The sequence below is a fragment of the Lutra lutra genome, chromosome 11, assembly GCF_902655055.1.
Source record: "Lutra lutra chromosome 11, mLutLut1.2, whole genome shotgun sequence".
Classification (NCBI taxonomy): domain Eukaryota; kingdom Metazoa; phylum Chordata; class Mammalia; order Carnivora; family Mustelidae; genus Lutra; species Lutra lutra.
Genome location: NC_062288.1, coordinates 22,418,325 through 22,433,782, shown reverse-complemented (window position 1 = coordinate 22,433,782; position 15,458 = coordinate 22,418,325). Strand labels below are relative to the sequence as shown.

At 36.4% G+C, this 15,458-nt stretch overlaps 1 protein-coding gene and 1 long non-coding RNA gene across 5 annotated transcripts in view; one reads left to right on the top strand and one right to left on the bottom strand.

The window, feature by feature from the left end:
- Window positions 1-15,458, top strand: part of LOC125080692 (uncharacterized) — a 136,672-nt gene that overhangs the window by 43,663 nt on the left and 77,551 nt on the right. The window contains exon 2 of one of the 3 annotated variants that reach the window (XR_007121455.1): window positions 8,823-10,443. The exons of the other annotated variants lie outside the window; for them this stretch is intronic. This is a non-coding gene — a long non-coding RNA (uncharacterized LOC125080692). Of the gene's footprint in view, window positions 1-8,822; window positions 10,444-15,458 lie in introns of those variants that run through there. 3 annotated transcript variants of the gene reach the window in all.
- The window catches only part of PTPN12 (protein tyrosine phosphatase non-receptor type 12), a 93,506-nt gene continuing 87,252 nt past the window's right edge, over window positions 9,205-15,458 (bottom strand). Inside the window, exons 14-18 of one of the 2 annotated variants that reach the window (XM_047694655.1) lie at window positions 14,927-15,004; window positions 13,965-14,032; window positions 13,118-13,148; window positions 10,302-10,409; window positions 9,205-10,069 (exon numbers count right to left, since the gene is read on the bottom strand). In XM_047694655.1, the coding sequence (XP_047550611.1) occupies window positions 10,008-10,069; window positions 10,302-10,409; window positions 13,118-13,148; window positions 13,965-14,032; window positions 14,927-15,004 (347 nt within the window). In that variant the 3' untranslated portion in view covers window positions 9,205-10,007. The remainder of the gene's footprint in view (window positions 10,070-10,301; window positions 10,410-13,117; window positions 13,149-13,964; window positions 14,033-14,926; window positions 15,005-15,458) is intronic. The other variant, XM_047694656.1, reaches the window with a different exon arrangement.

Sequence of the window (15,458 nt, the reverse complement as noted above, 5' to 3'; positions counted from 1 at the left end):
CCTTGCTTATATGGAACTGCTAGAATTTTCTAGCTTGAACCGAAGACGTGAATTTGCTATTCCTTACCCTTAAACCAACACTGCGCTGAGGTAATACCGGAAATGTCATTCCGCTTGTCTCTAAAATTTATATAACAGGATTTGAGCCTGAAAAAGATTTCCTCTTCCCCCTGACTGAATGCCACTTCTATTCACATGATTTTATTGCAACTAATGTGTTCACAATATAGAGAGAAAACTGGGTTAGGCACTCAGGAGGTTTGCAAGATAATGCAGAAGATACATTTATAAAACAGCTCATTTCATTATATATGTTTTTTAAGATTTTATTTTTAAGTAATCTCTACACCCAATGTAGGGCTCGAACTCACAATCCCCCGAGATCAAGAGTGGCCTGCTCCGTTGACAGAGCCAGCCAGGCTCCCCCTAAAACAGCTAATTTTAAATGATGTGGAAAAAAATTGCTTAGCATGCTAGAGCTAAGGAGACTTGATGGAAGAGCAGGTCACTGGGCCAGAAGTCAAGGCACTGATGCACTGAGAAATAGGAAGGTTTATGAAGAGAGGACCGCTGCTGGACTGTGAAAGGTAGCCAAGTGCACACTGCTCTTGAAGAAGGTGGTGACGGTATTCCATGCAGGGGCTGGGTGTTGAGGAGACCCAAAGAACAAAGCACAGAGGTGAAAAATTCCAAGGTATATGTGCGGGCTACATTTCTCTAGCTAAAGTGTAGGGTGGCGAGCCAGTGTGGCAGGTGGAGCTAGAAAGCTTGGAGCCACATCGTGGATCTCAAATGACACGCAAAGGCCTCCCTGCTCTTGTGGTTAGTTCCCAGGGTTACTGAAGGGGACTGTTATTTGAATACATAATGCCGCCTAACCCCATATCTGCCTCCACCGCCACTGTCTTCATCCAGTAGAAAAAGACCAAAATTTTGGTGAGTGTGATCTTGGACAAGTTAGTTAACCTCTCTTTGTACCCTGACTTTCTCTTCTATAAAATGGACATTAAAGACAGTGCCTACCTCATTAAATACAGTCATTCACAATAGTATGTGGATATAGGAGGCATTATATGAGTGTTTGTTAAATAAGTTATTTATCAAAAGTTCTCAATCGTTTTGAGGCATGGGGGGAAAAAAAGGGACGGATTTTAGATCTGTGTTACCTCCCAACCAGGGGCTTAAGACTTCTCTCATTAAAAATTATTATGTATTATGTAGCTTGAATGTAATACCTAAAAGGACTCCTAGGATGTCCTTTTATTTTAGAGCTCATGTAAATGGTTTTCCTACCCTAAGATCTGCTTACAGAGGGTTATTAAATGGGTGTTACATTTCAGGGTAACTGACTGGCTGTTGGAATAGCATGAGACTCTTGATCTTGGCGTCGTGAATTCAAGCCCTACACTGGGTATAGAGATTACTTGAAAATATATGTGTGTTGTGGATATATGTATATATATGGTGTGTGTGTGTGTGTGTGTATTTATGTAAATATATAAATAAATATTTATATTTATTTATTTATATATACATATATATAAGTTGGGTACATTTCTAATTCCTTAAGGTGGGATTTGAAACTTTGAAAATTCCTTTGCTTTAAGCTACAGCCTTTTGACATTTTCACTGTACATCAGCAACTATATTTGAGAAAAGGCAGTGAAAGGACACACGGTTATTTCATACACCTTTGAATAGTGGAAAAGTAACAGTAGACAGGACAAAAGTCGAACCTACCTTAAATATTCGTAGACTTGGGACATTTTTGGTTTTCCATTGTTGTCATTATTTCACTTATATTGACTTATATTCACTTATATATTGTTGCATAATAAGCCACCATAAAACATAGCAGTTTCAAGACACTTGAATATTTCTCACCGTTCTGGGGACAGGAGGCGTGAGGCGGGATGCTTCCCTCCCACGTGGTATTGGCTGGGGCTGATGCTCCACATAGTCTCTCAGGAGTGGTGTAGTTAACTTCTTTACATGCCAGCAGCAGGGCTCCAGGAGACAGGAGGAGTCTGACCTCTTAGGTTCTAGAAACAGAATCAGTCCGGAAATCAGTCCACATCTGCTGTGTTTTATTAGCCAAAGCAAGGTAGAAGGTCAGCCTAGGTACCAAGGGTAAGAAACCAGACTCCACCCCCATGGGAGAAGCTGCAAAATACTGTGGCCATGATTTCCAGGCTTCATTGGTATTCAGGCCGTAGGTTTTAAAGCTTACAAATGACATTTGACCTAAGTAACTAGCCCCTTTTCTAGTCAGTTAACGTGCAAACATTTCTTGTCCGCTGAAGCCTACACCCCTAGCTTCTCTGAACAGAGGCATATAGTGAGGGGTTAAATCCTTAAATTAAGGATTTAAGGATTGGGAATAGGAGCTAGGTTTAAATTCTGGCTTTGCTTCTTTGTGCGACTTGAAATTACCTAAAGTCTGTGTTCTTCAGATTCATCCATTAAACAGGGATATTTACCTGGCAAGGTTTTTATAACAATTAAGCAAGGTTATATGTGTTCAGAGATTATCAGGGTGCCTGGCACCTGGTAAGCATTTAGCAAAGTTAATAATTTTTATTCGATAAGTCTGAGTCTACCTGAAGGCTACTGATGCCTTAAGATTTGCTCCTGCCTCTTGCAAAGTGGGACACTTGGTATTAGGGCCTTGATAAACATTCTCAAACAGTGAAGCCACTCACAGAAGCTTTCAGGCCGTTAGTTTTCTCAATTTTCTTGAGTGCCTTTCCTTGACTTTTTTAGATCCATCCATTTCCTCTTGGTTTGCTTTGCTGCCCCCTTCTGGTTGAATGGGGAAAAGTTCGATCATATTCCAATGCTTACAGCCACAGTAAAAGCTCTATTTGAAATCCTTTGTCAAGGAATCCAACTTTCAAAAATCTCTGATCCTAACTTCCTAAGTAAATTCAGATGAAAGTAACATCTAAAGATAAAACTTGTACATATACATTTCAGTTTATTTCTGTTACGGGCAAATTGATAGTGACAGAGGGAACAGTAACATTAAAATGGACAGCTCACTTTGGGTGGAAAAGATGGTAAAAAATACTTTGTTATGCTGATTAGCAATAGGAAATTCCCTAGAAACTGCATTTCACTTTTCTGAAACAAATGTGTATATAGAAAATTTTAATTTTAAAAATGTTTTTCTAATGTTAATCTCAGCTAATGTCTACATCTTTCAAAGTATGACATATGTAGTATCCCTAGATTGGTAGTTTCAATTTTTTGCATAGAAGCTGCATGAAAATGTTATTGTATGCTTACTTCAAATACAATAAGAGATGCTAAATCCTTAGATTTTATATTTAAGCTCCCTGCTCAGAGGAGAGCCTGCTTCTCCCTCTCCTCCCTACTCATGCTATTTCTGTCTCTCTCTCTCAAATAAATAAAATCTTAAAAAAAGTGAACATATTCTAATAAGTTATATATAAGTAGATAAAGCTACAATTTAGAAGGAACAATACTTTAAAATATTACAGAGGTCTAGATAATCTGCACATTTGTGTACTTAATCCTACTGAAGAATTTTTCAATCAGAAAAAATGTAATATCGAGGGTCAAGGTAGGCAAAATGGGTGAAGTGGGTCAATCGTACAAACTTCCGGTTATAAAATAAGTCATGGATATGTAATGTACAGTGACTGTAGTTAATACTGTATTGCATATTTGAGAGTTGCTAAGAGAGTGGATCTTTAAAGTTCTCGTGGCAAAAAAAAGAAAAAAGATTAACTATGAAAAAAAAGAATTACTGATTTTAAAAAAATAGTATTTTAAGAAATTTAGAACTGTTTTTCCTGTTTCCTGCTTAGCTCTTTAGGCATAACTCTGTAGTAGCTAAGAGTATGTTGTTGACATTTTGGCAAACACATTTTCAAGTCACAAATGCTACTTTATTAAGTCATGATAGCAGTACATATGCCATGCTATCTCTAACAAATGTAAAATGACCTGACTCTGGAATTCCCTTCCTCCACTAATTCAACAAAGCCCAGATTTGTTATAGTACAGAACAGAGACACACCTCCTGGAGCTACTCAAGCATCGCTGCTTTTTGCTGGTTTAATGATCTAAGTACTGGTCATTTGCAGTAATCCCATACATTTTATGGGATTTGTGCACCTTAAAGACAAGTAACTGAGGAAACAGATTGCAGCAAATCTGTTAAGAAAATACAGTTTATATTCAAAACTACATCTGCTTTGCACTTTTAGGAAATATGCAAGGGCTTCTTATTGAGTGGATATGTGCCAAAATCTTAGTTTAATGCTTTTGCAATTCTCCATCTGCCAGAATGAAAATTTGAGCTTCAGGCCTTTAAGAGCTATGTAACAAAGATCTAGTATTAGAGAATAGAGAATTTAAAATCAGAAATTAATTCACATTTCATTATTTGGAAAGCTGTTAATAGGACCTGGGGGCGCCTGGCTGGCTCAGTCAGTAAAGCGTACAACTCTTGATCTGGGTGTTGTAAGTTTAAGTGCCATGTTGGACACAGAGCTTACTTAAAAAAAATTTAAAAAGGAAAGCTATTAATAGAATTTTTGATATCCAATGTAACATCACTAAAAGCAGATATTGAGGAGATATCTGTATAAGAAAACAAAAGCAAGAACTTTTCCCAAACTAGCATAATAGTGATTTAATTCAATTTAATCCTATATTTAGGATTGAACCAGAATGATTTCATGGATTGCAATCCATGTACCAAATACGTACCATATTTCAAGAAAAATATTACAATCAGAACACATTATTGGGTTCAGTATAATAAGATGGCGTTCTTCCCTTAAGTTTGTCTCAAAAGCTTCAGATTGCAAATTGCAGTTATTCTTTGTATTGCTCCCTTTCACATTTAGCACAAAACAGTCTTTTTTTAGTTTAATTGTGAAAAAGTCCTTAATATTTATGTATAATGTCTTCAGAACAGAGCCAGCTATTCGGTTGTAAACTATGTAAATATGTAAACTATGGATATATTCTTGGGAAAGTACTCACAGTTAGTGGGTCATGTTTTTGACCACTCCTACTTTTGAGCTGACTCCAGGAGCAGGGACAAGTATATAAACAACGTATTACTAAGCTTCACTCCCTGAGTGTATTTATGTGGGTGCTTGAAATCACATGTCAAAAGGCATGAAGTTGGAAAATACAAAAACTTAATAGAAGGGTGGTTGGGAATGTAAACCAAAATCAGGTGTGGACTAACTATCTTAACACGTGCTATGGACTTGGATTCAGTTCACCTAGTCAATGGACATTTATTTTTTACTCTGTCAGAACACTGTTTAGGAACATACATATATCTAAAATTAGTTCTACTTTGTACATTTAGATGTTTTCAAAGTATATACATATATACCAACATTTTCACTGAATATCATGATCATTTCTTTCAAGGGGCTAGGTTAGTAGAGCAGATCTAAGTACATTGACAGATAAATGGGGTCCTAGATGACTAATATGGGTAATGGGAGAATGAAGACACCATTCACCAAGGTGGGGGATAGTGCCCATGTTTAACCTAAATCAAGTTTCAACAAATAGAAAGGTGAAGATTTACAATATTACTACAAAAGTTCATTTAAATATCAATCTCCTGGGGTTTTTGTGCTTTCATGGTTTCATTCCTGGCTGTGTTAATTCCCTATGATTGATCTCTAGTCTGGACATGTCTTTTTTTTTTTTTTTTAAAGATTTTATTTATTTATTTGACAGAAAGGGAGATTACAGGTAGGCAAAGAGCCAGGCAGAGAGAGAGGAGGAAGCAGGCTCCCTGCTGAACAGAGAGCCCGATGCAGGGCTTGATCCCAGGACCCTGAGATCATGAACTGAGCCGAAGGCAGACACTTAATCAACTGAGCCACCCAGGTGCCCCATAGTCTGGGCACTTCTTATTGAACTTCAAATCTGCCTATGGACTAAACATCACCTCCTGGGTGCTCTGGGGTTATCTCAAACTCAACATATTTAAAATTGAGATTTTCCTTTCGAACCAGAATTCTGGGAACCAAGATACCCTCCCTTTCCCTCCTATCCATCTAGTTACTCAAATAGGAATAAGAACTTGACTCTCTACTTATTTGTAAATTCAGTCTGAGAAGATAAAAAGACAAACTGATATGCAGTAAACTCTTCACATTCAAGAATTTAACCTTCAGGGCGTCTGGGTGGCTCAGTGGGTTAAGCCGCTGCCTTCGGCTCAGGTCATGATCTCAGGGTCCTGGGATCGAGTCCCGCATCGGGTTCTCTGCTCGGCAGAGATCCTGCTTCCCTCTGTCTCTGCCTGCCTCTCCATCTACTTGTGATCTCTCTCTGTCAAATAAATAAATAAAATCTTAAAAAAAAAAAAAAGAATTTAACCTTCAGTTTCAACAACTTTAAGTGACCCCAGGGATTTAGAACACAGATTGTGATTTCCCTCCTGTCCCTCAGGACCTGATTTCCCTCAGGTCCTACCTGAGGCTGTTATACTTAAGTTACTTAGCTAAAGACTGAGGCTGGCTCAGCACGGACCTAGAACTATGACTTTATTGCTTTTTATCAATATATAGAGAAAACATCCATAAAGTAGAAAGTACTAGAGTGAAAAGTACTATTTATGAAAAATTGCTTCCAAAGGAAAGCTAACCTGATTATTATGGAAATAGAAAGATTTAAAGATTTAAAGGCCTTTGTAGCCTCAGCTATACAAGGTGGAAGTTTTAGATAAAGAGGTAGGATGAATTTGGCAGTGATTTAACTCAGATACAAAAGAATTACCAGGGGTGCCTGGATGGCTCAGTCTTTAAGCGTCTGCCAGGTCATGATCCCAGGGTCCTGGGATGGAGCCCTGCATTGGGCTCCCTGCTCAGTGGGAAGCCTGCTTCTCCCTCTCCCCCTCCCCATGCTTGTGTTCCCTCTCTTGCTGTGTTTCTGTGAAATAAATAAAATCTTTAAAAAAAAAAAAAAAAGGAACTTACCATATGCTTTACATGAAAGAAGAAAAATGAGTAATTGTTCTACCAGTGTTCCAGGCAATATAAAAATTAACCCGCGAGAGAAAGCTAAAGCTAGAAAAAGGCAGAATTTAAAATATCATCCTAAGAAGGGTGCCTGGGTGTCTCAGTCAGTTAAGTGTCTACCTTCAGCTCAAGTCATGATCCCAGGGTCCTGGGATCAAGCCCTGTGTCCGACTCCCTGCTCACTAGAGCCTCTGCTTCTCCTTCTCCCTCTGCCCCTCCCCCTACTCATGGTCACATGTGCTCTCTCAAATAAATAAATAAGATCTAAAAAAAAATATCATCCTACAGATAGGCAATAGAATGCAAAGGAAAAAAAAAAACAAAAAACAAGAAATATACTTGCAGATCAACAGATACCTAACTGGTATCAATGGATACCTGACAAAACTGTGACAGTGGAGCAAGGGCATTAAATGGTGATTGATCAATGGGAAAAAAAAATCTACATCATTCCCTGAACCAAAAAATGTAGTCTTAGATAAAAAATATAAATTCCTTGAGACTAGGATAGTAGTTCATAAAAAAAGAATATCCATGTGGTCGGTCACAAGCACGTAAAATATGCTCAACATCATTAGTCATGAAGGAAATAATATATTTGGATCCTAACCAATACCACTTTGTACCCATTAGGAAGGCTAAAATGAAAATTAAGGGCAATATCAAGAAATACTTAACAGGGACGCCTGGGTGGCTCAGTTGGTTAAGCAGCTGCCTTCGGCTCAGGTCATGATCCCAGCGTCCTGGGATCGAGTCCCACATCAGGCTCCTTGCTCGTCAGGGAGCCTGCTTCTCCCTCTGCCTCTGCCTGCCATTCTGTCTGCCTGTGCTCGCTCTCTCTCCCTCTCTCTCTCTGACAAATAAATAAATAAAATCTTAAAAAAAAAAAAAAAAAGAAATACTTAACAGAGCCACTTAGGACAATTGTTTTAAAGGAGACTATGTATGCATACATCATAATCCCAAAATTCTACTCCTTGATATATAGCCAACAGATTTATGTATATACGTACACCAAAAAACACATTAAAGAATGTTCGTAGTACGCTTGGTGCAGAGTCTGCTTGGGATTCTTTCCCGCTGTCTCTCAAATAAATCAATCTTAAAAAAATTGTTCAGAGTAGCATAGTTTGTAATATTCCCAAACCAGAAATAACAAAATGTCTATTAATAGCAGAATGGGTACCCTGGGGTACATGCATACAATGCAAAATTCTATAGCAATGAAAAATAAGTAACCGCTACTCACGGGACAACAAACAAATCTCCGAAGTCCAAGGGGAAAGCTTCTCAGTGGCTGATCCCATTCTGTTGCTCAACCTAGATGGTGGTCACACTCACACATGTGTGTAAACTTTGTGATGATTAATATGATTTTTGCACTCTTCTGAATACATATTATTTTTCAATGAAGATGTTCCAAGCAACTGCTTCCTAACAAAAAAATGTTTGTAAATGATTTTAGTACCATATTACACAAATCATCCAGTGTGTGGAGGAGCTAAATATTTTTTTTTAAGTTACACTCTATTTCAGTTTAAAGATTTTTAGGAAAATGATATGCTACAGAGGTGTCTGTGTCTCGTGAATGTCAAGGGTCCACTGTATTCACATTTCCTTATGACCAAAATATACGGGGGAAATGGGAGATTCTAAGAACGAACATGAAGACCATTGAGCTTAAAGAAAAACTGACAAGAAATTATAGTATTATTTTCTCTTCCACAGTAATCCTATTCATATAAGGTCACTCTGTCTCACTTTAGTCTCATAATTTCTTCTTTCTTTTGTATACAGAGGGAAAATACAGACGTCCATTAACTTCAATTCCTGGTGTCAGAATTCAACCTTGAGACTTATGGATGGGAGCCATGCTCCAGTTGTGGAGTGGGAAGAAACCAGTTTCCCTTTCCTAGCCTCATGTCTCTTTGCTTGGTGTTTTATTTTATCTTAGTAGGCAATAACGAGAAGGCTGCCTAGGGCTGACTTAAGGATAAATATTAACATTAGTAGAAATATTAAAATGGTGAAACCATGATTTTGCAGACGGTGCTCCCTACTCTTAATTAAAAGAGTTTAAACCCCATTCACACTTATGACTTCAAGGCTGAGCCAGTAGGAAGGTGGATACTAACTCTAATTTCCTAGGAATGAGGAATGAAAAACCGAGACAAGTAGGCACTGTAAAATTGTTTTTGCTTTTTTAATGCAGGTCAAATATCCTGAAACATACATGTATTTTGATATCAGTCTGCTAATCTCACTTGAGTTCAAATATTAAAGTAACACACACGAGCTAAGAGAATTCAATATTGTTCAAAGGCACTTACTGAATCTCCATGACTAGATGAAAACAAGGACAATTAGGAGGACAATTAGACAGTATATAATATAAAAATAACTTTTTGCTTACAATTTACAAAATGTATTATTATTACAATCTTTGATCTCTGATAACCTGCAAAGCTGGCTGCATGAATCCAGCAACTTTAAAATTCAGAAACTATTTTCTAAAACTTCAGGGCAAATAATTTACAAATAAGGTACACAAAGATTTAGACCATGCAGAATTTCTTACATCTTCTGTTAATAATATTTTATGACTGCAACTTTATCAAATTATATACCTACTTGCCCTGTACATATACAAAATAATGCATACATGATAAAACATTAGCAAAAGAGTAGTCCTTAAACTCAATTTATCATAAAAGTATTACTATATTAACATGTCTACAAGCAGCGTGTAACAGGGTTAAGAGACATTAAGGCAATAATACTTGAAGTTACAAAATAAACCATATGTAATACTTTTTCCTAAGTGTAGTATAAGGCAGGTAGATGGTCCCAGCAAAAAAAATACTAAGGTAACAATCTACACTGCTGTTAGTCCCACATTTTTAAGATGGAATACTATAAATCTGGCTTTCAGTGGCACTTGAATTTTCCAGTATAATTTAAAGTGTCTTTTAGCTCCCTGAATCATGTCCATTCTGAAGGTGGTTCTCTTGGTCCTTTGGGTTTTCCACAGCGATTACGAAAACCTGTAATCAAAACACCAGAGTAACTGGTCAGTGTCTGGAAATGTATTTTCATTTACTAAAAACTCTTAATTTGCTTTGGGTAGTTCACTTAAGAACCTGAATAAATCATGGCAAAAAGTTTGATAAGCTTGGCCTTCAGGAAAGTGTGACATGATGGCAAATAACCTTTTCTCATCTTTGCCAGCATTAACTATAGAACTAAAGTTTTAAACTTATTTAGTAAACAAATTACCAATATCTGTGGCCTCTGTTGGACTTTCTGAAATTTGACCTTTCTTGTTACTGAAAATAGGTGGACATTCTGTACAAGTCTCTGTGTGAATACCTCCTGCTGGATGATCTAAAATGCAAAATAAAGCCATTGTTAATCACCATCATTTGTAGCATCGTATGTAGAATCCTCTAAGTGTTTTAATGTCTGTATTAATTTAAAAGAGCAAGTTTTCTCTCTTGGGTATCATAATTTCAGAGGCCCAGATACATACAAATGCAATGGTAGTGAACACAAGAAAATGTGTTACAGGTGTCTAGGGGTACACAAAAATCTTCTGTGAGTTGTTCTGCAATGTATGGATTCTCCTTATGCTCGTATTTAATAAATCTCAATCTTGCCATTTCATATTTCCTTAAGGTAGTTATACTATGTGCCAATGTCTGAAGGCAAAAATTGCAAGTGAAATGCCTTATATGGAAATCAATGACAATCAAGTTCATAGTTAATTAATGAACTACTGGCTTTTTGTTTTTTTTCTGGACTACTGGTTTCGAACCGTAATTATTTTCTTTGAAAGTTTTACAGCACTTAAATTTTAGTTTACTTATTTAATTACCAATGCCTAAGATTAATAACAAAAGAAATTTTGTTAAAGAAACTTTTACGGAAACCTGGGATACAGATTGAGGAATGTAAGTTCCTTGTCCTTAAGTGCTTATAGTTTAGACAAGAGTCACCAAACTTTTTCTATAAAGGGCTATAGAGAATAACTATTTTAGGCTTTGCAAGCCATATACAGTCTCTGTCACATATTCTTCATTTTTGCTTGTTTCTTTGTTTTTAAACAACTTGTTTTTTTTTTTTTAAAGTAAGCTCTAAACCCGAAGTGGAGCTTGAATTCATGATCCTGAGATCAAGAGTCCCATGCTCTACCAGCTGAGCCAGCCAGAGACCCCTAAACAACTCTTCAAAAACCTAAGAATTAATTAATTCAGCTCAAGGTCAGAACAAAAACAAGCCGAGGCCTAGTCTAGTAGGAGACTGACAAGCACATTATCATTGTACTTGTGTGCTAAGTTTTTTTTTAAATATTTTATTTATTTATTTAAGAGAGGGAGAGAGCATGAGAGGAGAGATGTCAGTGGGAAAAGCAGACTCCCTGGTAAGCAGAGAGCCTAATGTGGGACTCAATCCCGCAACTCCAGGATCATGACCTGAGCCGAAGGCAGTCACCCAACCAACTGAGCCACCCAGGCGCCCCTGGTGTGGTAAGTTTGATAGTAAAATGATGTACAGTGCAGTGGGGACAGAGAGGAGATGCATGACGATGAAACTAGTGGTTTCAGGACTGACTTCTAGAAAGAAATGAGGATCTAGTCAAAAGGCATCAATTTTCTCAGTGAAGTAAAAGGTCATCTACTGAGTAAGAGTAGGATTGATGATTTTATTTTATTTTATTTTATTTTATTTTATTTTATTTTATTTATTTTTGGTGGGCAGCAAAGCGAAGTTTATTGAGGGATAGTACAAAATTCCCGACGAGGGAGAGGACCTGAGAGGGTTGCCCAGAAGAAATTAAAGATTTAGAAAATTCAAGGAAAATAGAAAGGATACCAACCAGAACATGTAAGATAAAGCAAAGCTAAAGGCCGAACTATGGATGTAGATCCAGAACTGCAGGCTCAATCTGTAAAGCGGAGTGATGTTCCCCAGCAGCAATGAGGAGTTTCAAAGGATAAAATAAAATGGTATGGGAGTTAAGAGCAAGAAAGTGGAGGATAATTTAGAGTGTGACTAGAGTAATGGAGGACAGTGTCTAGATGGACTAGAGAATTCAGAAAGGAGTTAGCATACATTAAGAAATAAAGGACACAGGGATCCAGCAATATCAGCAGAAGTAACAGAATAAAGACAGTAACACTAATAGCCTGGCTTCCGTTTGAGTGCCTATCATGTGACGAGCACAGTGCTGATATTCCACGAATGTGATCTGATTAACTTCCCACAACAATGCTCTCAGGTAGGTGCAATTATTACCTCCGTTTCTCAGAGGAAAAACAACAACAAACAGGGCTAAGATGAGGTGACTTGGCCTAAGTCACACAGTAAGTAAAATGGTAAAAATGAAATTGCAAACCAGGTTAGGCTTGACTCTAAAGCTTCTGTTCTTTCCTTATGATATGTTGCCCCAGAAAAGGAGACAAAGAGTAATAAGAATTTATGAGAGGGAATGGAGCCCCATTAAGCAGAGATGCAGGGAGCGGCCAGCTGAAGCAGAAGGGAGGGCAAGGGCAGAGAGGACTGATGAATTGGGGGAACTATACAGGCTAGGCTGTTTGATGAGCTGCTTTCATGGCACCGATTTATAGGAATTAATAATAATAATATATTTTACCATGATAATATAAGAAATATGGCAGAAAAATCTTCTAATTTGGGATTATAACATTGGGCTGAGCCTCATAATCTTACTGGTCTTCACGTATGCAAAGTGCTAAAAGGAAGAATTCCAAACAACTGATTTCTAGGGACCTCATTCAATAATCTAGATGAATTTGGGACATTTATTCAAATCACAGTCAGATCTAGATTCTAAGTGTTTCTATAAGCAAAAGAAATTAAAACATAGAAAAAATATTTTTAAAATAAATTTTTCTCCATTAGCCTGTAACTACCAATTATAAATGTTACTTTCCAGATTAGTAATATCTGAGACAGTAATTAATTTAGAAGAATTATACTACATAGTTCAGGTTCAGTACACCATGAGACGTGCTATTTTATGAAGATTAATCTATATAATCTATAACAAAAAGGAACAAAATCTAACTTACCACATTTTTCAGTGCCAGAGGGTATCAAGCCCTAGAAGGAAGATATTTTAATAACTATTACAATATATCCCTTTTATAACAAATAAGAAAAAATTTGGTCTGAGTATATATCCCAAGAAATCAAGATCTACTAAAATTCTCACTGTCAAAGGGAAAGAAAACAATGGTGTTTTCAATTAGGCTTAAAATTTTTAAATGTTATGGTATTTTATACTGAGATGAGAAAGATAGGGGAACTACTTTTTCCTTCTAGATGAAACGGAAAATGCAGGAGCTACTACACAAAGGACGATACAACTCCATTTTGCCAGTCCTCTACCATATTCATCAAATTATGGTATCAAAAGATATAACATCATTAGTACAGGTTACCACTATTTTATGTGCCAAGTATATTATGTTTCTTAATCAACTGTAAGATGTACCCTAATTTGGGAGACATTATAATATGGGGGAAATATGGAAAATATTAATGTTGATGAAAAATGCTATTTCCCATGACTAATATATTTAGCTACCAAACATTTCCTGAATGTGAAAGGAAATGTCTTGCGACCAGACAAACCAAAGGATGGGACAATGTACTTAGTGTTAGTGGGAGGGAACATCTAAGAAAGTATTATAACCCTGAAAATGTAACTCCTGTTCTAATCACACCTCCAAAATGATTTAAAACATGGCATAATTCAGAAATTTCAGAAACAGTCTAGAAAATGACACTCTGAAGTCATGATCAAAAATTATATCTAATGGTCTTAAGGTGACAGTTTCTGTAACAAACTAAGATAAAATAACAAAAGAACAAAAATACTGAGTATATAGCTGTTTCAATCCCAAAAGGACTCACTTCGGATATTTTTTGTTCAGACTGTTCCTGACTTTGAAGCTCACTCCATTCAGATCTCACAGGTGTATCTGAGAAAAATGAAATCTTACAATTAACATGTTTAATTCTTAAATTTCTTGCACTAAAGACACAAATAGTCCCTATATTTTAGAAACTATCACTTCCATAAAATATTCTCTTATCTATTAATTCAAGAAAATCCCTTTAGGTTTCCTTTCTTATAATTTAATTAAAGGAATTCAGTCATCCGCGTTTATTATGTTACTTTAAATAAGCTCATTATAACCTACACATGTAACAGACTTAGATGTACTCATTTAGTAGTATTGAAGTATATGGCTTCAGGGTTTTTAACATTTTTGAAATCAGCTGAAATTAATAAAATATTGGTAAAATGTAACTCAGATAAGACTAGGGAGGACCCCACTAAGCATTAGACACTGTAAACACATTAAAGCTGTTTCTGTACTCTTTTTAAAGAAGAGACAGAGGAGAAATATATTATCAAGGCTTTGAAATATTATAACTTTCTCCCAGTTCTCACTAATACTCAGGTGGCCTAACATCTCCCTCAATTCACACCAACTGAACTGATGCCCACCTACAACCCAATTTAAATATTTACTTACCTAAAATGGCACCCAGTGAGGCAATTAATGCCTTTTCATAAATAAGTGCTATATTTAGTGAATGAAAAGACACCACTGGCAAATACAACTGTACTGAATTTAACTAAATTTAAGTAACATTTTAGCAATCTTGCAAATAAAAAATATCATTTTCAAATATTTTAAAAAATGTTTTTTTCATATAAGGAATTAAAAACATTTGTCAGTATCAATTCAATTCAAACCTCTTGAATTTTATTATGCAATTCAGCAGCAACTAGACTAAAATCAGCCATGTTTTTTGGACTTTATTATTATGGTATGAAGTATGTAAAAAGCAGAAAAGACACTCACTATGTTCACCTGCTAATACAAACGATTCAGGAGTTCTTTCAGGTAGCGGAGGAGGTGAATCTTCACTAACGTCAACATCTATATTAAATACATTAAGATTCAGACAATTATAAACTTGTTAAAGAATATTAATTCATTAAAGAATCAATCTGTTATCTAAACAAGAAAACTCTGACATGCTAAAAATCAATTCCACAAGTATCTAAGAAAGCCAGTTTTTTTAAAAAAGCAAAAAAAACAAACAAGAAATCCTTACTACCTGACTCGATATCAAGAATTATGAAGCTTAATGAACAAAAGCTTAATGAACAAATGAACTCCCATCACTGCTGCACTCTCTCCTGACTTTCCAGACACCTTGCAGATGTTACTCACTCTGCCCTCTGAGTCGGAATGCAGTTTTCAGTAGAAAGCAAGGGTTTTCAGATGATGTTTTGGTTCCATGAAGGAAAGCTTTGGTCATTTGACTTAAGCCAGTGTTTCCCAAACTGGAATCAATTGCTTAATTCCTTTCACGAATTGTGCCATGTTA